Source organism: Xyrauchen texanus, chromosome 24 (genome assembly GCF_025860055.1).
Source record: "Xyrauchen texanus isolate HMW12.3.18 chromosome 24, RBS_HiC_50CHRs, whole genome shotgun sequence".
In the NCBI taxonomy this organism is placed as follows: Eukaryota; Metazoa; Chordata; class Actinopteri; order Cypriniformes; family Catostomidae; genus Xyrauchen; species Xyrauchen texanus.
In genome coordinates this window covers 12,990,736-13,015,370 of record NC_068299.1, presented here as the reverse complement: position 1 = coordinate 13,015,370, position 24,635 = coordinate 12,990,736, and the positions used below count along the sequence as shown (strand labels likewise).

Here is a 24,635-nt window from a genome sequence, read left to right as displayed (position 1 = left end):
CAAAGAATCATGTTACAATAACTATATTTTTGCAAAATATAGTTCTGTGGCCTTTTGTATATAAATTTCCTGGAAGAATGAACACCAGAGGCACAAAACATGTATCCCCTTTCACTCAAATCATGAGTAAAATGGCAGATTATCAGTTCATAAACTGTTACTTTTCACCCTGTTCCTCACACAATGCTATCTTATGACATGTACACACTTTTTATATAGTGCTCATTTTAATGAACCAACTACATTTACAAGCTTGTTTAAGTGTGATCAAATTGCATAGAAGCACCACAAAGTGACATGATTGCATTTACATTTATGCATTTGGCAGACGCTTTTATCCAAAGCGACTTACAGTGCACTTATTACAGGGACAATCCCCCCAGAGCAACCTGGAGTTAAGAGCCTTGCTCAAGGACACAATGGTGGTGGCTGTGGGGATCGAACCAACGACCTTCTGATTAACAGCCCTGTGCTTTAGCCACTACGCCACTACCATCCCCATGATTGCTTCAGATAATAATCGGTTTGGTTTAAGGTTTAGTGTAGGGAGTTGGGTATTGTTGATTTAAATCTCGATAGAACATTAAATTTAATAACCTAATTTGTTCGGGGGAATATTGCACTTTTAGCGCCACACAGTGGACATTTCACTTCAGAACTGCACTGAGACGTGTAATGAACCACCTCATTTTATTTAGCAAAAATATCACGCAATGTTATTTGCATGGGAGAAGGCACTCACAAATTGCTATGTCAGCGCACCCAGCCTCTTAAGACATAGAGAAAGATAATACATACATATAAATAAGCTTTGAAGAAAGTTAGTAATATTTTTGGTTTTGTGAATGGTTTTCTGAGGTTTGCTACCAAACATCGCTGTTGAGCAGATGGATGAATTCAATAAAATTCATAATTAATATTTACTCAGATTCCATAATTTTTATTACCATTATTATAATTGTTAGTTTTATCGTTATTATTTTATTAATAGTTGCCCAACAAAAAAGTCCTTTCAACATATATGATGCTGTTGGCTATGACACTCGTTTACATTTATGGGAGATAACATTGTGTAAAAAACTATCGGTACACTTTCCGGTGTACTCTGCCCAGTGTCAAGTTTCAACATACGAAATAGATATTAAAATGAATAAATGTCTATTTTTCCAGCCTGTTGTATAAGTATTTATTTATGTATTGCCATTTAATCATTTTAGATACAGTTATTAAATAATGTTATATAGGCTAAATATACCGGATTGTTTTACGGTTTGTAGAATTTTCAGAAATAGAATGTGAGTCTTGTTTTATTCTACTTACTAAGCACATCCGTATATGCAATGTAATTTTGGTCTAGTGCAGCATTTAATTTAAAAGAAGGGTGCATGCAGCTTTTCAATCTTGATTGCACAACAAAATGTAAGGACATTTAAAGGAAGAAAAACAAATGTATAGGCCTACGTTTGTTTGCGCTTAAAAAATAATCTTAAACCCCACCCTATTCTCAAGACATGAAAGTGAAACTGATCTCTCTCTTTCTGAGAGAGACAACCGTGCGCAACGGATGGTGTGTGTGCCAAGTAACAGAAGTGCATGTAATATTTCTGTAATTATTCACAGCATAAATATCTGTATTATTGTTTCTTGTTAGTCTTTGTATTGACAACACTTGCTAATGTTTTAATGTTTGTTTTGCTTGCATTTTTTCCTCACCATCAGATCCAGGAAGTGATCAGTAGATGTTTGCTGTTATCCTTTTAAGATAATTTACTTTTAACACACCAGGAACATAACAGGTCTGTAAATGGTTGTAATTTTTAAATATTTTTTAAAGAATCTTTATTTTACAGTATGTGTACATTCAGAATACTTACAGTGGACATACCCAACAAAGTACTGAGGTAACTACATGTACTTAATATTGGTTAAGGTTTGTACCTAGTAATGACTGTAGTTGTTGTAATTATATAGTAAGTAAATGTAGAACAGTTCTATAAAATAAAGTGCTACCGAATCTTCTCTCAGCCCAGGTATTGAGTTAATCATTAACAATATTCCTGTTATTCCACAGTGAAATCTGCTGATTGTGTCATCGACAAAATGGCAGAATCTTTTTCTGATGATCAAAATCCTTTCAACTGTCCGATCTGTCTTCATCTTCTAAAGGACCCTGTAACTACAACTTGTGGGCACAGTTACTGTATGAACTGTATTGAAGAGTACTGGGATCGGGATGGTCAGAAGGGAGTTTACAGCTGCCCTCAGTGCAGACAGACGTTCTCTCCAAGACCAGCTCTCAGCAGAAGCACTGTGCTAGCTGAAGTTGTAGAGAGAATAAAGAGGGCAGAACCAAAAGCTGTAAAAGCCTCATTACTGGTTTGTGCTGTGCCCGGGGATGTGGAGTGTGATGTCTGCACAAAGACAAAACTAAAAGCAATCAAGTTTTGTTTGGCATGTTTGGCTTCTTACTGTGAAACTCACATCCAAACTCATTATACGTCTTCTGCATTAAAGCGTCACAAACTAGTCAATGCCTCGCCACACCTACAGCAGCAGATCTGCTCTCAACACGATAAACAACTGGAGTTGTACTGCTGCAACGATCAGCAGTTGATATGCATGCAATGTGCTTTAATTAACCACCAAAATCATAAAATAGCTTCACCTGCAGCACAGAGAAAACAAATACAGGTAAAGCAACTGATATAATACTTATTATTTAAAAAATAATGTAAATTGTGACAGTTGCCAATATGACTATTGAAAAAGTTTTATGTTCTTCCTGTTTTTTTTCTGACATGCAAACAAATTCAAATAGATAAAAAGGTTGCTGTGAACAATTACTATACGTTGTTGATATTGTGATTTGCATGTGTTTTACAATGATAATTTCATCCAGAATTATAACACATCAGGGTGAGACTTGAGTCACACACTTGGATATATTCCACCTCTGTTTCCCTGTTTCCCACATTACTCATACAAATGTGAATGTGTATCAACATCATACAAACAAGTCAGCAATCAAAATACTTTCCTGATTTAAACATAAATTAATAGTTCACCAAAAAGTGCACATTCTGCAATAATTTACTCTCCATTGCGTTATTCCTAACCTGTAGGGATTTCTGTCTTCCATAGAACACAAAAGGAAATGTTTAGCAGAATGTCCAAACGGCTCTTTTCCATATGAAAGTGGACTGGGTATGGGGTTGTCAGATTGGGAACAATTTCCATCACAAATTAATACAAATGTATTCACAGACACAGTTGAAATCAAATCAGGATGGTCTAAAAAAGGACATGCATCAGCGAGAGATGAAAATACAGGAGTTAAGGCAAGCTATGGACTCTCATAAGGTGAGTGTGATGAAGTATGCTTAGTTACTATATTATTTACATTTATTCATTTGGCAGACGCATTTATACTAAGTGACTTATTATCACTATGTAGAACTTTAAAACTTTTTTATGTGTCCAAATGCAGTTTATCTTAGCTATTGACCCCTCATATAATCCAATAATTATGGGGGGAAATGAGTGAAGAAGCCTCCCTAAGAACAATGTGCATGTACTTTTAAATTGTAACATATTAAGATATAAATTTATCTTACAGGATCATCATCATCCACTATATTATCATGGGAAATGAATAGAAACATTTGCTAATTTAGTTGTCATTACAAAATGTTAATTCTGAAAAGGGGCCATCTTGCCGTTCAAGATTTAGTGATTTAAAGCAAAATACTAAATCATATATTCTACACGGAATTATGTATTTTCACACTTTAGTAGAATAATTGAATATCTGAATAATAACAGACAAATTAAATGACAGAATCCCAGTCAAAAGACTGATCTGAAAGATTAATTATTCTATGAATACTCTATACAGTACAGGCCTATAAATATATACATATTTAGACAACCATGTTTTTAATTGAAGGTATGTCATAATAGCAATACTGTGAATTCAGATTGAATTCCATTCAATTTGCCTACAGGTTATAATGAATAGTGAAGATGTTTGAAATGTGCATCTAATGCATGAAATTATATATAAAATAACCTCATACAATATAATAATAATTAAATTAAAAAATAATTAAAATAAGACACCAGAAACAACATGTCACTTACCCTGAGGTTCTAACTTTACCTTTTCACTTCAAAATAAAAATATATTTTTTACACCACAAATGTCAGCAGCCATATCACCCTGCAGCTCTTGCCTGGTTGCCCGCTATAGCTAAGCAGGGTTGAGGCTGCCCAGTACCTGGATGGGAGACCTCCTAGGGAAAAACCAAGGTTGCTGCTGGAAGTGGTATTAGGGAGGCCAGCAGGGGGTGCTCACCCTGTGGTCTGTGTGGGTCCTAATGCCCCAGTTTAGTGACGGGGACACTATACTGTAAAAAAGCACTGTCTTTCGGATGAGATGTTAAACTGAGGTCCTGACTCTCTGTGGTCATTAAAAATCCCAGGGCACTTCTTGTAAAGAGTAGGGGTGTAACCCTGGTGTCCTAGCCAAATTCCCCCCCATTGGCCCCTATATATCATGGCCTCCTAATAATCTCCATCCCTGAATTGGCTACATCACTCTACCATCTCCTCTCCACCAATAGCTAGCAGGTCATGTTTGTAAATGAGAAGTGGTTCTCAAACAGTTTACCTGGATAAATAAAGGTTAAATATTTAAAATAAAATGTACTGTCCACAAATCCCCCTGTGGGATATTCTGCGCGCAGTGGGATGGTTGGAACTCAACTGGCCTAATTCTTCGGTTAGAAAGAACTGCAGCTACTCCAGAGTGAACTTGTCCATTCTCAATATTTATTAAGCCACAAAAGTGCAAGTCGTAGACAGGTTTGCGTGGATATACATATAAAAGTGGTTTCTGTGAGAGAACAAAATAAGGATGATAAATATAAATTATAATATGACATGACAGAATATACACAGTTAGTACCTGTATACATATACATGGAGAGGTTAAAGTAGTATTAAGCTAAAGCAAACCTTATTGAAATATATATACTCTAAATGCAGACCGCTGCAGCTAACAAGAGGTGTCAGATTACAAAGTGTGTGCGCTGCTCTAGCACTCCCGTGCGCTCTTTGTACCATTATTAATATGCCGATAAGACACATATTTGAATCAACATGCAAGCAACTCCCTTTTCCATATGAATAAACATTGTTCCTCAGATCACGCTCTGACACTCTCTAAAAACCATCTACAATGACATTAAATATCTTTACTTACGTAGTTATAAACGCACAGCAATACCACACAAAGAAGAAAGACTTTTAGAAACGAAACAATGCCAGGAAAACGACTCGGTTACTAACGTAACCTCGGTTCCCTGAGAGGAGGGAACGAGTATTGCGTAAGTAGCTTACGCTATGGGAAAACTCAGTTTCTCGAGAAATATTGAAGTCTTTATGTAAAACGCATTGCAGCTGCACAGCAGACAGCAATGAGCTGAGGCAGCTCGGTCATTGGCTGTGCTGCGGCAACTTGCTCGAACCAATGGCGGGCGACTCTGAACGCGCGACCAATGAGCGCGCTCACGCTCAGGCCAGAGCCCGCCAAGATGGGCGTGGCTAAGGCTATATATTAGGCTCCCGTCATGAGAGTTCTTTAGGTTCAATCGACTGAAGCGAACTGACCAAGCACAAGCACGGCAGCTTACGCAATACTCGCTCCTCCTCTCAGGGAACCGAGGTTACGTTAGTAACCGAGTCGCTCCTCTCGAGAGGTCTCTCCTATTAGCGTAAGTAGCTTACGCTATGGGAACACCATGCAAAACGCCAGGCGTGCTGACTTCGCTCTATAAAGCCAGAGGCAGATGCCTGAGCCTTAAAGCAAAGTGATTATTCAACGAGCCGCCAACGGCGTAGCTATATAATGGGATAATACAGAGCCTTTGCCCCAAGGTGGCCCATGGTGGGGCTCATTGTAAAAACACAAGCACATATCTTATGTACTGATTTTTCTATTTACTGATATGCATAAAAACCCTCTAAGTCAGTCAGAGACGGACCTTATAAGGGAGGAGATAATGCTCAGCATATACATACTCCAGTCCATACTACAGTCAGGCTGATAGAATGTTGGAATGCAATGAGGGGACCTGTAGGTTATAAAACCTGATAAATGTCGAGGCGAGGCCCAGCCTGCCACGCACAAATATCTTCAATGGGTATCCCACTCGACCACGCCCACGAGGAGGCCATGCTCCTCGTAGAGTGAGCTCTGACGCCTAAGGGGCATTGAAGGCCCTTGGCTTCATAAGCCAGCCCTATAGCATCTACTATCCAGCCGATATTCTTTGCTTTGAAACTGCGAGACCTTTAGTGCGGCCGCCAAAGCATACATAATAATTGTTCCGCCTGTCTGAACGGGCAGAACGCTCCAAATATACTCTGAGCCTCTGACCGGCAGAGTAAATTAGCGCCGCTCGCCTGCTGGAGACGATAGGCTGCCAGAGATATCACCTGTACTCTGAAGGGTGTGGAGAGCACTTTAGAATATACCCGCTTTGGCCTAAGGACAACTCTGCAGTCGTTAGGTCCAAATTCCAGGCAAGCAGCTTGATGACAGCGCTGCAGGTCGCCCACTCTCTTGACTGAGGCGAGCGCCAGCAAGAGCGCAGTTTTGAGCGAGAGCTGTTTAAGGTGCACGGTTCGAGAGGTTCGAACGGGCACTCTTGAGCGCCCAGGACCGTGGCCAGGTCCCAGATCGGTACCGAGGGGGGCGAGGAGGGTTCATCCTCCTAGCTCTTAGGAAACGAATGATTAGGTCGCTTTTCCCTAATGAGCGCCCTTTATCAGGATTGTGTGACGCCGCTATGGCAGCCACATAGACTTTGAGCGTGGAGGGTGTGCGCCCGCCTCCAGCAGCTCTTGCAAAAAGGCGAGTACACTTGGTATCTCGCGACGATTTGGGGTTCAAGCTCTTGGTATCACACCAGTCACTGAACACTTTCCACTTTTGGGCATATAAGCCTCAGAGGGCGCCGCACTCAGTGATGGTTCTCAACACTCCACTGGGGAGGTTCTCGGAACCCGCTGAGGGGCCATGCATGAAGGGCCCACAGATCGGGCGGGATGAAGAATCATCCCGCTGGCCTGCCTGAGGAGGTCCAGCCTCAACGGAATCGGCCATGGGGCAGATTGCATCATCTGCATCAGTTCTGGAAACCACGCCTGGTTCTTCCAGAGTGGGGCTACCAGGAGCACTGCACATTTCACTTCCCTGATCCGACTGATGACCTGAGGTAGCATCGCGATCGGGGAAAAGCATACAAGGGGCGGCTCGGCCAGACTTGGGCGAAGCGTCCGTGCTTTTTGAGAAGAAAAGAGGGCAGTGCGATTTTCCCTGGAGGCTAAGAGGTCGACCTCTGCCTCGCCAAAGGTTTGCCATAACCACTGAACCGCCAGGGGTGGAGAGACCATTCCCCTGGGAGAACTTTGTCTCTGGACAGCATGTCCGCCTCCCTGGTTCAGGACGCCTGGCACATGCGCTGATTCTCAGCGAAGCGCAGGTTGTGCTGTGACCATAAGATGAGCTCCCTGGCCATAGAGTGCAGGGAGCTCGACCTGAGTCCACCCTGGCGATTTATATACGATACTACCAGTCATGTTGTCCGCTCGACCAGGACGTGTTCGCTTTTCAGGTACGGAAGCAGGGCTCTGAGAGCCAAGGCGACCGCTTCATTTCCAGACAGTTTATATGTAGGCACTTTTCCGGTTTGACCAAAAGCCGGAGACAGGCCTGCCCTCGTAAAGGGCCCCCATCCTATTTTGGAGGCATCTGTCGTGATCATTTTTCTCCGTGTGTTCACGCCCAGACTCACGCCGGTTTGATACCAGTCGACGGCCTTCCAGGGCGCCAGGGCTTTTATACAGCCGTGATTCGCTCTGATTAAAAAGTGGCCCGAGCGCCACGCTGCGAGTGGGGACACGGCTCTTGAGCCAGCGTTGGAGAGGACGATGTGCAACAATCCTAGCTGGAGTACAGCTGATGCCGAGGCCATGAGACCGAAAGCATCCTTTGAAATCGCTTGACGGGGCGCGCTCCGCTCTGAATGATGTTGCAAGGCCGAATAGCGAAGCGCAGCTCTGATGAGAGGCGCGCCGTCATCTGCACTGAGTCTAGCACTATTCCCAGAAAAGAGATATTTTGGCTGGGGATAGCACGCTTTTGCAAAATTGATTCTCAGACCCAGGCATTCTAGATGGCTGATAATCCAAGATCTGTGCGTAGTTAACTGACTCTCTGATTGTGCTATGATTAGCCAATCGCCGAGGTAATTCAGTATTCGCGACTCCCGCTGTCTCAGGGGGAAAGTGCTGCGTCCATACATTTCGTGGAATGTACGGGGCCAATGATAGGTCGAATGGTAGTACTGTGTACTGGTATGACTGTCCCTCGAAAGCTTAATCTCAGAAAAGGCCTGTGATGAGGCGCTATCGAATGTGAAAGTAAGCCGCCTTTCAAATCCACTGATAGAAACCAATCCCCGGGCTAACTTGCGCGAGGATATGTTTGGTCGCTAACATTCTGAACGAGCTAATCATTAAAGCTTTGTTCAGATGTCTGAGATCTAGGATGGGGCGGAGGCCACCGTCCTTTTTCGACGAGAAAATAGCGGCTGTAAAACCCGCCTCGCTCATAGAGGGAGGAACAGTTTCTATAGCTCTTCTCTATCAGTTTGAGCACCTCGGTGCGTAGAACATGTGAAACATCTTTCCTCACTTTCGTCTCGACCACCGCTGAAAAGCCGGGTGGTCTGCGAGCTGAATTGAAGTGAGTAACCGTGTTTTATTATGTTCAAAACCCATTTCGCATGTCGGGATTTTTTCCCAGGCTTTTGCTCGCACAGATATGGGCTGAATGCTGGCTGGGGGCGTGTCGCAGTGACGTATGGGCCCTACCGGCGAATCGCCTTGTGCTAACACTGAGCTTACAGCTCTCAGAGGCGCGGGCGCGCGCTGAGCAGCTTTGTTGAGTGCCGAGTGCAGGGGTGCGTGTGAGATTACAGGCACGCGCGCTATCTCCGTAATGCTCGCAGCATGAGCTGGAGAAATGTTTGAAACTGTATCGACAGTGTTTACGGGTGGGGGTGCGTACATTGTAATAGGCACGCGCGCCACTTTCATAAAGCTTCCCGCTCTTAGCGGGAGTTTTGGCTCGCTGTCGCATCTGTGATGCTCGCGCATGAGCCAGAGAACTGTTTGAAACTGTATGGGCAGCGCTTATGGGTGGGGGTGCATATACTGTAGTAGGCACGCGCACCACTTTCATAAAGCCTCCGCCATGGGCGGGGGTTTTTGGCCATGCATACAGTGTTTGTGTGTAGGGGTGCATGCATGACAGCAGGCACGCCGCTACCTTTATAGTATTTCCCACTTTTACTGGAGAAGTGTTTATAACTGTGGGAACAGTGCTTGTGTGTAGTGGTGCATACATGACAATAGGCACACGATCTACATTTATGGGGCGTCCAGCCTGAGCTGGGGAAGTATTCAGCACTGTTTGGACAGTATTGATATGTGGGAATGCGCACTTTAGTATGGACACGTAACCCCTTAGTGACACAGGCAGAAAATGACTCTTTTTGTGACTTCTGTGTGTCGCTGTTAAAACGGCGTTTGATTGCAGGTGAGCGAGTTCTGTGACTGGCCCATTGACTGCTGTACAGACATTTCCAGCCACCTGTAAGGGGACTGGGTAATGTTTTACACGCTTTGGAGAGAGTGGTCCGCTTTTATGAGACACGCACTCTCTTTTTCTTCCTATGGCTAGGAAGACTTACGAGGCTCTGGTTCAGCACGATCTTGGGCCGAGGTCCCCGTCGCCAGGCGGCTGCTTTCGGTTAGCGGAACGCGAGCGGCGCCGAAGCGCCCGTTTCAGGTCTGTTTTTGGCTGGGAGACGGAGGCGCCGCCTGGCTCGCTGCTGCTGCTGAGGCGGTCTCTGGCGGCTCTGTGACGAGCTGGAGCGCTTTGGGCAGGAAGTGACGCATAGCCTGCGAATCCTTCCGAGCTTCAGTGAAGCGCTCAGCTAACTCTCTTACCGCCGGTCCGAACAGGCCGCTTGGAGCGATAGGCGCTGCCGAGGAATGGCGCTTTATCCGCGCCCTTCATTTCTGTTAGCGCCAGCCACAGATGGCGCTCAAGGACAGTCAGGTTAGCCATGGCCCGGCCGATGGATTGGGCGGTGGCCTTTGTGGCTCGCAGGGCTACATCAGTGGCGCCGCGCAGGTCCTTGAAAGCCTCAGGTTCAGGTCCAGACTCGCCCATGGTGCGGAGAAGTTTGGCCTGATAAACTTGCAGAACAGCCATGGAATGAAGCTGACGCAGCTTGGCCGGGCGGCGGCGTATGCGCCGATCGGGCGAGAGCTGAGGTAGATCGGCAGGGCTTCGAGGGATGAGAAGCTTTGGCTTTCCATCCAGCGGTGGAGGGTGGGCACAGATGGTTGGCCACAGCCTCCTCGAGGGGCGGGTTCCTCAGAGCCTCTTTCTCTCGCGCCGCCCACCGAGGAGAGCGAGGAAGAGAAAGAAGGCTTCAGGCGCAGCAGAGTGCGGGCTTTCCACGACTTTGTGAGTTCGCCGTGAACTTCGGGAAGAAAGGGAGGGTCTCTGTCGAGGGCCTGCCGGCCCTCTGCAGGAACCACTCGCCCAGCCGGCTGCGGGCGGTTCTTCCGAGAAGACCAGTCGAGCCCGAGGTCTTCCACGGCTTTAGACAGGATGCGGACGATCTCTGAGTCCATGCTGGTGCCCGTGCTCGTGTCCGCTAATGTCGACGGCGCTGGGTCGAAGGCCGAGCCCGCCAGTCGCCGGATGCAGCGCCAATGGAAAGGCTGTCATCCTTTTCACCGCCGCCCCTGACGCCGAACGAGACGAGACCCACCGCCTGTTGAGGGGTGCTGGTCCGCCTGCGCGGAAATGGACTGGCGGCAGGGAGTTCTCGGTAGTGGTGAAGCACGCGGGACTGGCCCGGCGTGACGCCACTGAAGTCCGCGTGCTCTGGCGGCCTCCGTGAGCGGCGCTTTTCTTGCGCTGCTCGAACAGAGGGGACGGCAGCACGGTGGTAGCAGGCTCGCTCACGGCGAAGGCGGCAAAGCGAGCGCACAGCTCGGTGAGGCCCAGGGAGTCACATTCGGGCATCCGCCTTGAAGTGAGAGCAGCTTCTGCGTGGTCAGGTCCCAGGCAGCGAAGCGAGATAATGTGACGGTCCCCGCCAGGAAGAGGGCCTCTGCACGAGGCGCAGGTCGAAGGCATTTGAAACAACGCCGAAATTGCTCTTTCACTAAAAACAAAAAGCGTCGCAGAGGCTAACACTTGCAAAGTAGCTTAGTAAAAGGATATCAAGGTGATGCGCCCGGATGGCGAAGCAGAAGGCTTTGAAGGCGCTGAAGGCGCCGGCGCCCTCGTGAGCAGTCCTGCTGTAGGCTTGTCGACGGCGGGCTTAAAAGACTCCAATAATCCAGAGGATCCAGCTAAGAGAAGGTCTTTGCTGAAGGAGATTAAATCTAAAGAACTCTCATGACGGGCGCCTAATATATAGCCTTAGCCACGCCCATCTTGGCGGACTCTGAGCGCGGCTGAACGCGAACGCGCCATTGGTCGCGCTGCTCAGAGTCGCCCGCCATTGGTTCGAAAGCAAGTTGCCGCAGCACAGCCAATGACCGAAGCTGCCTCGGCCATTGCTGTCTGCCGTGCAGCTGCAATGCGCTTTACATAAAGACTTCAATATTTCTCGAGAAACGGAGTTTTCCCATAGCGTAAGCTACTTACACAATAGGAGAGACCTCTCGAGAGGGAACTCCGTGCGCTGGATGCTGCCGAATGAAACTTTTTGCGCATATATCAGACAAGTCTGAACAAGTTCAACTTGCGCATGCGTGCGGTGGGGAATTTTGTTCACCCCCGTTTAACAAATAGACATAAAAACATTTAATTTCCGATATAATTGAATGTCAAAGACCATTATTGTCTAATGTTAAAAAATAAGATAAGTTAGATCATATTAAATAAAATAAACAAGGATATTAAACTATATATCTAAAAAAGAGGTGACCTGCGATTGTTAGCTAAATTATCTATTTCTACTAACTCTAACCCATAAAAAGTACTTTTCTTGATGTAACCTACAGTGTATTTTGTGAGGTTGCTTAGTCTGATTAAATAACATTTTCAACCACTTGAAGCACATTTTTTACTTTTTTTAATTTTTTAGTTTACTTGACAAAATTGGTTTTTATATAGTAAAAAAAACAACAAAGTATGCCATTATATAGGCTACTACTGTAACTACACTGTAGTGTACTATTATAGAAAGGTAGCAATACTTTCTCCAAAATCAGATTGCAATCTGAAAACAATACAAGTATCAATGCATTTAGCAAAATACCTCCCAAACATGGTGGTCTGGAATCTGTATTTGGATATGGTTATTTTTTTGTAAGTGCTAATGTTGTCTTGCATCTCAGTAAGAGCTGAAGGAATGGACTGCTTCAGATGTGTTTCCTCTATGTGCTTTAACAGCGTTCAGCACAGGCTGCAGTGGAGCACAGTGAGACAATCTTTACAGAGCTGATCAGCTCCATGCAGAAAAGACGAGCTGAGATCACTATCATTATCAGAGCTCAAGAGAAAAATGAAGTAAGAAGGGTTGAGGCACTTATAAATTCATTGGAGCAAGAGATCAGTGATCTGAAGAAGAGAAACAATGAACTGGAGCAGCTTTCACACATAGAGGATGATGTCTATTTCATTCAGGTGAACTGATAACAGAACTGACTCTCTGATCACCTGAGAGAGGTTTTTCATTTTTATTACTAATTTCTTCTTTTTCCATCTCCAGAATTTCTCTTCTTTTCCCCGCTACCAACGTTCAAGCATGTGCAGCATCTCTGTCAATCAACATCTGACGTTTGAGGAAATACAAACAATTGTCTCTGAGCTGAAAAGTCAACTGGATGATCTCTGTGAAGAAGATGCTGTCAGGATATCAGAGAAAGGTGATATGACATTTTTAAAGGCCTTAAATAATTTTATATACCATACTGAATGCCCTAAGAGATTATATATTTAGAACATGTGGTTGCCATGGCATACAAGGTGTTGTTAGTAGTTTTTAGCTTGTTGCTAAGCAGTTGGTACAGTGTTCTGGGTGGTTGCTTGGGTGTTTGGGTGGTTGCATAGGTCACCCCTATGTCTCAGTCATATTCCTCAATAAACAACACAAGTTAAGGTCTAGTTCATGTCCATAGCACAAGCTGTGTGGGATGAGTTATGGGATGACGTTTAATACAAAAGGTTAGGGTATAAAAGTGATGCTTGAATTATTATGTATGTTTGTAGTAGCACTATTGTGTTGTAGTTGTAATAGTAGTAGTAGTAGTAGTAATAGTAGTAGTGTTGCATAGTATAAGAACAGAAATGTTTTCCACATCAACTCATACCATTATCTTTAACATGTCTGTCCCTTTTGAGGAAATATTTGAAGCCCATCTGAAAGAGGCAGATCATACTCAGGCACATAACATAACTAATTTTGCATGTTTATTTTATTAGTTCCTGCTGTCCATATAATGGCAAACAATGAAAAGATCACAGAATGTAAGTTTTATTTTTTAAATGGAAACACTCATTTATATATACATGTTTCTACACTGGCGACCAAAAGTTTGGAATAATGTACAGATTTTTCTGTTTTGGAAGGAAATTGATTCTTTAATTCACCAAAGTGGCATTCAGCAGATCACAAAATATAGTCAGGACATTACTGATGAAAAAAACAGCATCATCATTATTTTATTTTTATCAAATCTAAACAGGCCCCATTTCCAGCAGCCATCACTCCAACACCTTATCCTTGAGTAATCATGCTAAATTGCTAATTTGGTACTAGAAAATCACTTGCCATTATATCAAACACAGTTGAAAGCTGTTTGGTTTGTAAAATGAAGCTTAACATTGTCTTTGTTTTTGAGTTGCCACTGTATGCAATAGACTGGCATGTCTTAAGGTCAATATTAGGTCAAAAATTGCAAAGAATCTTTCTCTAGAAACTCGTCAGAAACAAGCAACAAAGACATTGGACAACAGATAATTGGAAAAGAGTGTTATGGATCTTTTCCCCATTGAGCTTTTGTGGGATCAGCTAGACTGTAAGGTGAGTGAGAAGTGACGACAAGGCACAGCTATGGCAAGTGCTACAGGAAGTGTGGGGTGAAATGTCGCCTGAGTATCTGGACAAACTGACAGCTAAAATGTCAAGGATCTGCAAAGCTGTCATTACTGCATGAGGATTTTTTGATGAGAACTTTTTGCACCGTTTCGGACTGCAAATCCCTGCAGAGGATAGTGAGGACAGCTGAGAAGATCATCAGGGTCTCTCTTCCCTCCATCAAAGAAATGTACCCAAAACACTGCATCTGGTGATGGCGTAGTGGCTAAAGCACAGGGCTGTTAATCAGAAGGTCACAGGTTCTAACCCCATGGCCACCACCATTGTGTCCTTGAGCAAGGCACTTAACTCCAGGTTGTTCCGGGGGGATTGTCCCTGTAATAATTGCACTGTAAGTCGCTTTGGATAAAAGCATCTGCCAAATGCATAAATGTAAATGTAAATGCATAGCAACCAGCATTGTGGATGACCCCACACACCCCTCACACAAACTCTTCACCCTCCTGCTGTTTGGCAAGAGGTACCGAAGCATTCGGGCCCTCACGGCCAGACTGTGTAACATCTTCTTCCCCCAAGCCATCAGACTCCTCAATACTCAGAGACTGGACTGACAAACACACACACGTGTCCTGAGTTGCACTTTAATTTGTCACCTTATACCTGGCTGCTACCTCAATAATTTCATAGTATGTTATGTTTACATTTGGCGTTTTTAGAAACTGTCATCTTTTTGCACTACTGTGTATTGGTCAGCGCTGCCCTGTTTCTCATTGTGCCTATTGTCCGGTTCATTTTTAGTAATTTATTGTACTGTCCCATACTTTTTGCACGTGCACTTTATATAGGTATGTTATTTAGTCTGTGTAGTCTCATGTGGTTCTGTGTTTGTCCTATGTTGTTTTATGTAGCACCATGGTCCTGGAGGAACGTTTCGCTGTGTACTGTACTAACTGTATATGGTTGAACGACAATAAAAACCACTTGACTTGAAGTAGTTTAAGAAGTTCTGATTTATTTATTTTTCAAATTGTAATAGTTATTTTTCACATTATTAATGTCCTGAATAGACATTGTGATCAGATGAATGCCACTTTGATGAATAAAATACCTATTTCGTTCCATAAGAGAAAAATCTGTACATTATGCCAAACGTATGGCCGCCAGTGTATATATGCTTACTGATTTCCTATTTTCTTTTCTTTAGATTTGCCATCTCAGCCCAAGACCAGAGAAGAGTTCCTTATGTGTGAGTTAAGCTCTGTAAATGTGTTAGTTGCGTATAACTGCATTCAACACACATACTAGCTGCGTCCAAAATCATATACTGTCAAAGTATGTACTGGATTTGATGAAGAACATTCTTCTCGGCCCGTAGTGAGTAGTATGAATACATTTAACAATCACTAAAAGTAACAATAACTGTGGCGACAATAATTTACTCTGGTAATGTTAAACATGTACAATTTAAGCATAAGGAACAACTGTCTTGGTATAGCACTTACAGTTGAAAAGAGCTGCCTGGCTTGCAGTTCTCTGCTGTTTTTTTTAATTCAACGTTTTGAATGTGACGTCTCCATGGCTTCCGTGGCATATTGGATAGTATAATGTCCAGTGGATGCGCACTTCTGAATCTCAGCGGATGTAATAGGTCATACAGATTTATGAATATGAAGGAATATTGTCATACTGCTCATTTTATATACTTTTGGCATACTATAGTAGGGCAGTGTATGCATATTTGGACGCAGATATTAACATGATGCAAATTAGAGAGACAGTTTGGGATTAGATGAGACACACCCTAGAGAGGGTTAAAACATCCATTAAATAAAACATCCAATTCAGGGTTGTAAAAGTTCTTGTTGTGACAGGGAGAAAAATCCATAAAGTATATACTGTATGTTTTTTTTCTTCTTTTTTTCTGTTTATCAATAGATTCCACTGATTTGAATCTGAATCAGTCATCAGCCAGCAATCGTCTCTCTATACAAAACAAGTCTGTGTCAAGGAATGATTCTCTACAAAACAATCACAATGTTGCTTATGAAAATTGGGGGATATATGACAGTTACAGCAGTTATAACAGTATGGTTACATATCAGGTGTTGTGTAATGAGAGTCTATCTGGACGCTGTTATTTTGAAGTTCAGTGTCAAGGAACAGGTTGCTCTATTGCATTCTCATACGACCAGATTGAACACGGAGGAAATTTTACCTTTGGATGCAACAAAAGATCCTGGAAATTTGATTTTCCAATGGCTAATCCTTGTGTATGGCAGAATAACCAAAAGACTAACATTTCCCTAATCTCTAAAATTGGAGTGTTTCTGGATCAAAAGGTGGGAATTGTGTCCTTTTACAATGTCTCTGACAAAATGACCCTCCTTCACAGATTCCAGACCACATTCACTGGGCCCCTCTATCCTGGGTTTTCATTTCAGCAATGGGGAAATTCCTCATCAGTGGCAATTTGTGATTTACCATTTACAAAACAAACTAAGAAGATCTAATCTTTACTCGCAGTGATAGTTAGTGAACTATTAATTAAGAGCCATGGCAAAAGTAATCACTGAAAATGTGCTTAACCCTACATTGCTACAGTAAATTTTATGGTCACATTACACAGGTTCATCTGAATTTTTTTTTATATCTTTTAAAAGTTAACATTTTCCTGTAATTTAATTCAAAAAGTGGAACTTTCAAATATTCTAGATTCATTACACATAAAATGAAACATTTCAATCCTTTTTTTTGTTGAATACGGCTTACAGCCCATGGAAATCAAAAATCCAGTATTTCAAAATATTAGAATAAAGAATTTATAATACAGAAATGTCGACCTTCTGAAAAGAATGTTAATTTATGCACTCAATACTTGGTCAGGGCTCCTTTTGCACAAATTACTGCAAATAATTATTGCTCAGTGGTCCCAAGTCCTCTTTCCAGAGGAATGTAAATTTTGCATTTAATTTGGAAATCAAGGTCCCAGAGTCTGGAGGAAGAGTGGAGAGGCACAGAATCCAAGTTGCTTGAAGTCCAGTGTGAAGTTACTAAAGTCAGTGATGATTTGGGGTGCCATGTCATCTGCTGGTGTTGGTCCACTGTGTTTTCTCAAGTCGAGAGTCAATGCAGCCGTCAACCAGGAGATTTTAGAGCACTTCATGCTTCCATCTGCTGACAAGCTTTTTGGAGATGCTGATTTCCTTTTCCCGCAAGACTTGGCACCTACACACAGTGCCAAAACTACTAGTAACTGGTTTGCTGACCATGTATTCCTGTGCTTGATTGGCCAGCAAACTCACCTGACCTGAACTGTCAAGAGGAAAATGAGAGACACCAGACCCAACAATACAGATGAGCTGAAGGCTGCTATCAAAACACCCCGGGCTTCCATAACACCTCAGCAGTGCCACAGGCTGATTACCTCCATGCCACGCCTCATTGATGCAGTAATTTGTGCAAAAGGAGCCCGACCAAGTATTGTATGCATAAATTAACATACTTTTCAGAAGGTCGATATTTCTGTATTATAAATTCTTTATTCTAATATTTTGAAATACTGGATTTTTGATTTCCATGAGCTGTAAGCCGTAATCATCAAGATTACAACAAAAAAAAAAATGCTTGAAATATTTCACTTTGTGTAATGAATCTAGAATATATGAAAATTCCACTTTTTGAATTAGATTACGGAAAAAATTTACTTTTCCACGATATTCAAAATTTTTGAGATGCACCTGTATATACTGTACATATACTTGTGTGCAATATTTTTAAAGCATAATCCTTAATTGTATTAATAAAACAATTGTGTTAATAATGAGATTCAGAATAGGTTAATTCATGCCATTATTTGTATTTTTTTGTTTGTTTTCAAAATAGTGGTATATGGTATTTTTTGGTTGGTTGTTTTTTGTTGTCCATATGCTTATGTGAGAAATCCACTAAATTGATTTTCTTTTTATTTAATTGACAAATTTTGATTATTTTTGGTGGAATAGAACCACTTTCTTGTCTATAGTTTTGTGTGCACTTTGGTGATTGTATGAGGTCTGTCTGTTCTGCCTGTTTAAAAGAGATCCAGGAGGTTGCTAACTATTTCACATGCTATGTCTGCTTTAATAAATTTGGCAGTTTACCAGCTGATTGTGCTAAATGTTGTTTATCTTTGATTGACCAATTGCTATTAGAAATACTGGGTTCAGGTTGAACTTCCATGGCGGACAGAATGCAAATATTGTACAATTCACTCCTATTTTTTCAAACTGATCTTTTTTAAATTTTTATCATACCTACAGCACAACTTGACATTTTATTACTGAAATTAACCATTCTTGGAACTGACTAGATTGATGTATTGCTTGGTTTTGCAGAGTCAATTGTATGTTTATTCATTTTTCTGACATTTTAAGCCAAAGTGACTTACAAATGAGGAATGTTACTACATTGTGATTAATCAAAAGGAAACAGTAATGATTAGAAGTTTTAAAAACTTCACAGAGAAAATGTGGTATTAGAAAGCTCACTCCTTGTGGTGGCAGGTGCCGCCTAACCTTTTACCCTTTCTTGCATTACGTCTGTATTGTTCTCTATCTCAAAAGACACAGATGCCACACTTGTGTGTATATAGAAGAGGCCAGAGATTAAGAATGCTAGACTTACTGAGGTTACCAGCAGTGGGAGGTACAACAATAAAAGCTTGATAGAGACATTTAAACATGCATTCTTCTAAATAGCACAGTCAACCCCCTTAAATCATCTGTTTGGGAGCATTTGAATAATTGACTGAAGCGATCACCCCCACACACACTTTAGTTCTGCTTCAGTCTCAGTGTGTAATAAGCATGTCGGATGTTCGCAGGGGTCACAGCAAACAGAGCGTCTTTGTCGAGTAGTCAACATTCTTATAATCCAGAACATATAGCACCCAACAAACACATACAATCAAACACATATAGTGACTCATTCTCTCACACACACATGCACACACAATGCACAGAGGAGAATAAAAACATCTTTTCTGATTATATTGGAGCCTACATTTCCTGCTAAGATCTGAGAGCGTGCTTCCTGCTTAGATTTTAGTGTGTGTGAGAAGCATTCTGCAAAACAATCATCTAATTTGGTCTGTGGTTATCTATAGAAGCCAATGTCTCCTTTTATGGACACTAGATATTTTATATTTTAATGTACACTCTGTAAATGCCTATACAAATTGAGATTGTTCAGAATTAGCATACAAACAACAAATTAGCATTATGGTCATACCAGAGACATATAACACAATCAGACCCATCACATACACCAATTACACAAAACATGGCAATTATTAATTAAAAAAATGTACACATAGGTGCCATTTGCAGGTGGAAAAATTAGATGAATAACAAAACTGGTGTACAGTGACACCTGCTGGTTAAATGGGGGATATTTTCTCTCTCTCTCTCCCTCGAGCCCAGAGTAAAATCCTTTTTTTTTTTTGTATCTGGGAAAAACTATATTAAAACAACGATGAACATGGTCACTAATTAAATCTTTCTTTGGTGAGATTCTCTCTGTGTCCCAACAGAGCGCGATGTGTAGCAATCTGCATAAATTATAAACTCTTATTCAAATGAGGCCTGCTGATCGTTAAACCCATGAGAGGTTAATGAGGAGAGAAAGCTTGTTAAGGGCAGGCCAATTAAATTGCAGAAGAGCCCCTGTAGAAGTGCACTGCATAAAGGAGGGCAATTAGGTACTGATTAGTAAGAATTGTCTTAATTAATTCCAAAAGTGCAGTTGTGTGTGAGACCTCCCTAATTATATTTACAAGTAAGAAAAACATAGATTGTATGAAGAAAACACATCTTCAAAATATCTCTCGCCCAGACATCACGTGATCTCAGGAAATGGGTCACCGTCAAAGAGAATTTGGGAGAAATGAGCGAACACAACATTGGCTGGGAGAGAGAAGCCAGACTTGATAGCCTTTCCCTGGGTGTTGTGGTGGCAGAGGAAGTGTTTAAGAAGGAACACGGTTGAAGGAGAGAGGAGGGGGAGCTGATGACTTATGTGGGGAATGTTACTTGAGTGCTCTCGGGGGAATAATCCCTCCGGAGACGAAGATAGAAAGTTAGTTAAGCGTGGGGTGCGTGTGAGGATGTTGAGTTAGGGCCATCGCTGTTGTATTGTCACAGGAATCTCCGAAAAGAAAACATTGCGACCAATGTCATTACATTACCTGCTTTAATAGTGCTATTGAGCATGACAGTAGTCTTTACTGTAATCAGACACTGCCAAAAGACATAGACTGAATAGTAGCCTACCCTTGTGTGACTTCGTTGGCCACTGGGAATCACCCTCTCCTACACTTCATATTCATATCAAATCGTGAATTAATTGAATGGTAGGGTTCACTTGAGTTCACTTGTGTTTTTATAGAGTGTGTTGTGCATTGCAGACTCTCTGCCGCTACCATCCCAGTATTTGTATTGCAGCCTGGACTTTTTAATCTGATGTTGTTTAATAAAGAAAACTGTCTTTGTGAAATAGGGTAGTTGTGTGATTTATCTTCTGGCATTTGCAAGTAATGAAATAAAATAACTATTACAATATGTATAATTATATTAATATATTGTTATGGACACTATAACTTTATCTAACTTTTAAAGTTAGAGAAGCCGATGTTTATAGTAATGGAAATATTTTGTTCTGAACTTGTTTTTATAATCTAAAAAAGAAAAACAATAATAAAAGTACCAAGACATCCCAGAAATACAATGTTCTCAAAGCCACATGTCTAAAGAATTATGTTTCAAATTTTCCTTTCAAGATGACACAAAATCTGACTGCACTGCTTGGCTATTATGAATAAAACTGCGCCACATTTTTAAAAATAGACTTTGGAGACAGGCTCATTTTATTTATGAGACTCTAATATATAAGATCATATACAGTTTTACAACATGAATGCTGCTCAGATTGCATAGTTTGTTGAAGAACGCTGACGAAGTGTAATTCTTTCAGGTGAGATCGCATCTAAACAATGGAGAATATTTCTCAGATGTATCACTTTTATGGACAAAAAGTGCTATTGGATGTTTTTCAATGAACGCTTGTCATGGACAATTGACCCAAGTGTGGTGAACTGGAATCATCAGGCGATCACGTTTTCATATAAAAATTATTGTGTAGAGGAAATAAAATGCACTAATTTCTATTCAATCACCTCAGAGGGTCTAATTACCACAATAAATGCCCAATTGGGAATAAAGAAATCATGACTTAGAAGCAGTGAAATGAAAAACAAATGTATCTATTTAAAATATATTGGATTAGAAGGTGACAACAAAGTAGGTCAATAAAATGACAATATGTTCAAATAGTTATGAAGAATAAGTATGCGTTGAGGGGAAATAAATGTATATGTAAGAGCGTAGGCCTACGCAAAATAACAAACAAGATGAAGGTGTACAGTTACAACAGACGTGCATAAAACATGGTACAAATGATTGTAAGTCATACAATGAAGCAGGTAGGAGGCAGGTGTTGTAGATCACAATGTAAATCAGCAGATGGAAGAAGGAAGGTGTGTATGTGTGTGTGTGGTTCTGTAAAGGAAACCAATAAGCACATTGACAAACAGAACACAAATATACTGTGTGTGTACTGCAAAATTATACAAATGCAAATAATTCAACACTGAAAAGGCTGGAATACAAACAGTCTAATAACTGCAGCAATAATTAACATAGTATATACAATAATACCTCATATAATAAAGGTTGGTCACACTCATAATAAGGCTATCACTGAACAGTCAACATAAACAGAGCTTTACTTAGCAATGATATTTGTCCAAGCAATAATAATATAATAATCATGATGAACTTACAATCTTCAATGACGTACACTAATAACACATGCGAAGAAAGCAACAGTGAGATGTTTGTGGCACACCAAGTGTGCCGCACAAGCCCTCAAAAGTGAAGCCAAAACGTCTCGATCGATCGCCCCTCCATACTAGGACTGGTATTCCTATTCCTATACTAGGACTGGTCCTAGTATAGGACTATAGGTCATAAACCCCGCCTCCCCATGTTATTCAACGGGACGTGAGACCAACTAAACAATTAAATTACACTTCACATATCTTTTTTTCAAAGATAGTCATTTACTGTAGTTTCTATCACGTTGTTGTAATTTCAAGTGTTTGTTTTCAAAATACGTTTGTTTTTAGTTAGTTATTGATGCTATAAAAACGGTGCTGTGACACTTCCGGTATAACCCACTTCCAGCTATTTTAACTATACAAAAATAATACATTATTGATTACAGGCTGGCAATATATGTCAACATATTATTATCATTAATTACGATTTTCATAAACGCATTGGTTTTTCGCAGATAGTTTATAAAGTACAAGTCCCTGGTATAAAATTCTAATGATCATAGAACAGAAATCTTTCATTGTGTGTCTATTTTAGAGACAGCATTCCACACATCACAATATTATATAGGCCTACTCTGCACCCATCTACTGAGGTAGGCCTACTTCAGCTTGGAAATTAACATTACTTGCGTTTGAACATAATATTTACAGGCAAATTGGTGTAATTTTTTTTAGACATTTCCATTGAATCAAAGTATTGGGGGTTATGAGTTTCCTCATGCATCCTCCGAGTCCGAATTCCCTTGAAAGTAGGTCGCATTCGAAGTGTCCTACTCACTTTTCTGAAACGAGTCAGCCTCGATGACGTATGCGGCCGACAAATGCATCCTTCTAAACCCTTCCATTTAAACGCATCTAAAAGTTCTTTAGGTGGAATATTTAAAAAATGTACAGTACCGGTCAAAAGCTTTGAAACACTAACTCATTCTTTATTATAATTTTTTCTTCACATTTTATAATAATAGTAAAATCATCAAAACTATGGAATAATATAAATGGAACTATGGGAATTATGTTGTGACTAAACAAAATCCAAAATAAATCAAAACTATGTAATATTTTAGCATCTTCAAAGTAGTCACCATTTGCCTAGAATTTGCAGACATGTACTCTTGACATTTTCTACACCAACTTCTTGAGGTATCACCATGGGATGCTTTTTAAACAGTATTGAAGGAGTTCCCATCTATTTTGGGCAAATATTGGCTGTTTTTCTTTATTATTAAGTCATCAATTTAAATGATTTTATTTGATTAAATTTAGTAAATTTAGTTTTATAATGAAATAAAATAATATGGTGGCACAAATATATTTTTTCATACGCCTTCAAATCAAAAGATTTTTAAGATCATGAGAAACATTTCAGTCAAGTGTTTCAAAACTTTTGACTGGTAGTGTATGTTTGAAGAATATTCAAGTCAACGTTTTCAATTCCAAATCTAATTCTGTGCGCCCTCTAATGGATCTGAAGGCTATTGCTACACTAAGGAAAACGACACAAAGCTTTCAGGCTGGTTGTAAAATATTAGCAAAAACCATTCTTGTATGTTGAGTACAGATGTCCGGTCTTGTGATTAATTGCATATTTACTACAACATTCAAACTTTGGTCTTGATGTTCAAACTTCTGTTTGTTTTTTTAAATTATGATGAAATATCTATACACCACTGTTCTCTTTGTGGTAAGTATACATCATATGCAACATTCTGTTTTCTCAGAGCGAGTATGTGACATATTTGTGCTGAAATCATGAAATTATTTATTGTAAAGGCAATCATTTTACATTTAACACCACATTATTATGTGGCCAGGTAATAATTGGCTTCTGTGTAAAAGACTGACCATAATGCTGCGTTTTGGAGCCAGAAAATTCAGAATCCTACTTAAAAGACACTTTTCTGCTTACACACACTATTAACTTAATCCATATCCAGCCTTCAGACATGCAGACACACACTCTCACAGCTGCACTATTATTGCAGTACCCACCTCCATAGATCTCTCTAAGTAGAGAGAGACGCTGCATCTGTTATCATGAAAATCTAATGAATGATAGTTCAGTGAAGCAAGGAATAATGTATAAGTGTTGTGTGTGTCTTTGATGCAATGTGGAGACATAATGTCTAGCAGTGTTTAAAAATATAATGCTTAAGTAAAGGTTCAGTTGCCTTCACCTTCCTGTCCTGTGTGTGGGCTTGTGATCTATCACCCTAAGAAGAAGACAAATGATTCCTACAGAGGGCAGATCTGACACCATTAATGTACTTGAGTGAGAGCCCTGGAAAAGAATAAAGAACGTATTAGATTCATGGTTCAGATAAACATGAATAGAATAAAATAGAATAGAGTAGAATGCATTTTAAAATCTATAAATTGTTACAGTTAAAAAGTGTTTATCTGCCATATTAAACCATGTGTTTTGAAAACAAGGCCCTGAAATCAGTCTCTCATGCTGTGTTCTGATAATGTGGCACATGTACATGAAAACTTTAAAATAATTT

General features: G+C 40.9%; 1 protein-coding gene across 2 annotated transcripts; it reads left to right on the top strand.

The window, feature by feature from the left end:
• Positions 1-1,545: 1,545 nt before the first annotated feature.
• Positions 1,546-16,924, top strand: LOC127618276 (E3 ubiquitin/ISG15 ligase TRIM25-like). Of its 2 annotated transcripts, none has more exons than XM_052090651.1 (9): positions 1,546-1,595; positions 1,720-1,796; positions 2,072-2,691; positions 3,265-3,360; positions 12,554-12,787; positions 12,873-13,029; positions 13,586-13,630; positions 15,406-15,447; positions 16,137-16,924. In XM_052090651.1, the coding sequence occupies exons 3-9, from the start codon at positions 2,101-2,103 to the stop codon at positions 16,709-16,711; spliced, it is 1,740 nt and encodes a 579-aa protein (XP_051946611.1). In that variant the 5' UTR covers positions 1,546-1,595; positions 1,720-1,796; positions 2,072-2,100; the 3' UTR covers positions 16,712-16,924. The 2 variants fall into 2 exon arrangements, with proteins under 2 accessions (XP_051946611.1, XP_051946610.1); XM_052090650.1 differs by having other exon boundaries at positions 1,546-1,606.
• Positions 16,925-24,635: the final 7,711 nt, after the last annotated feature.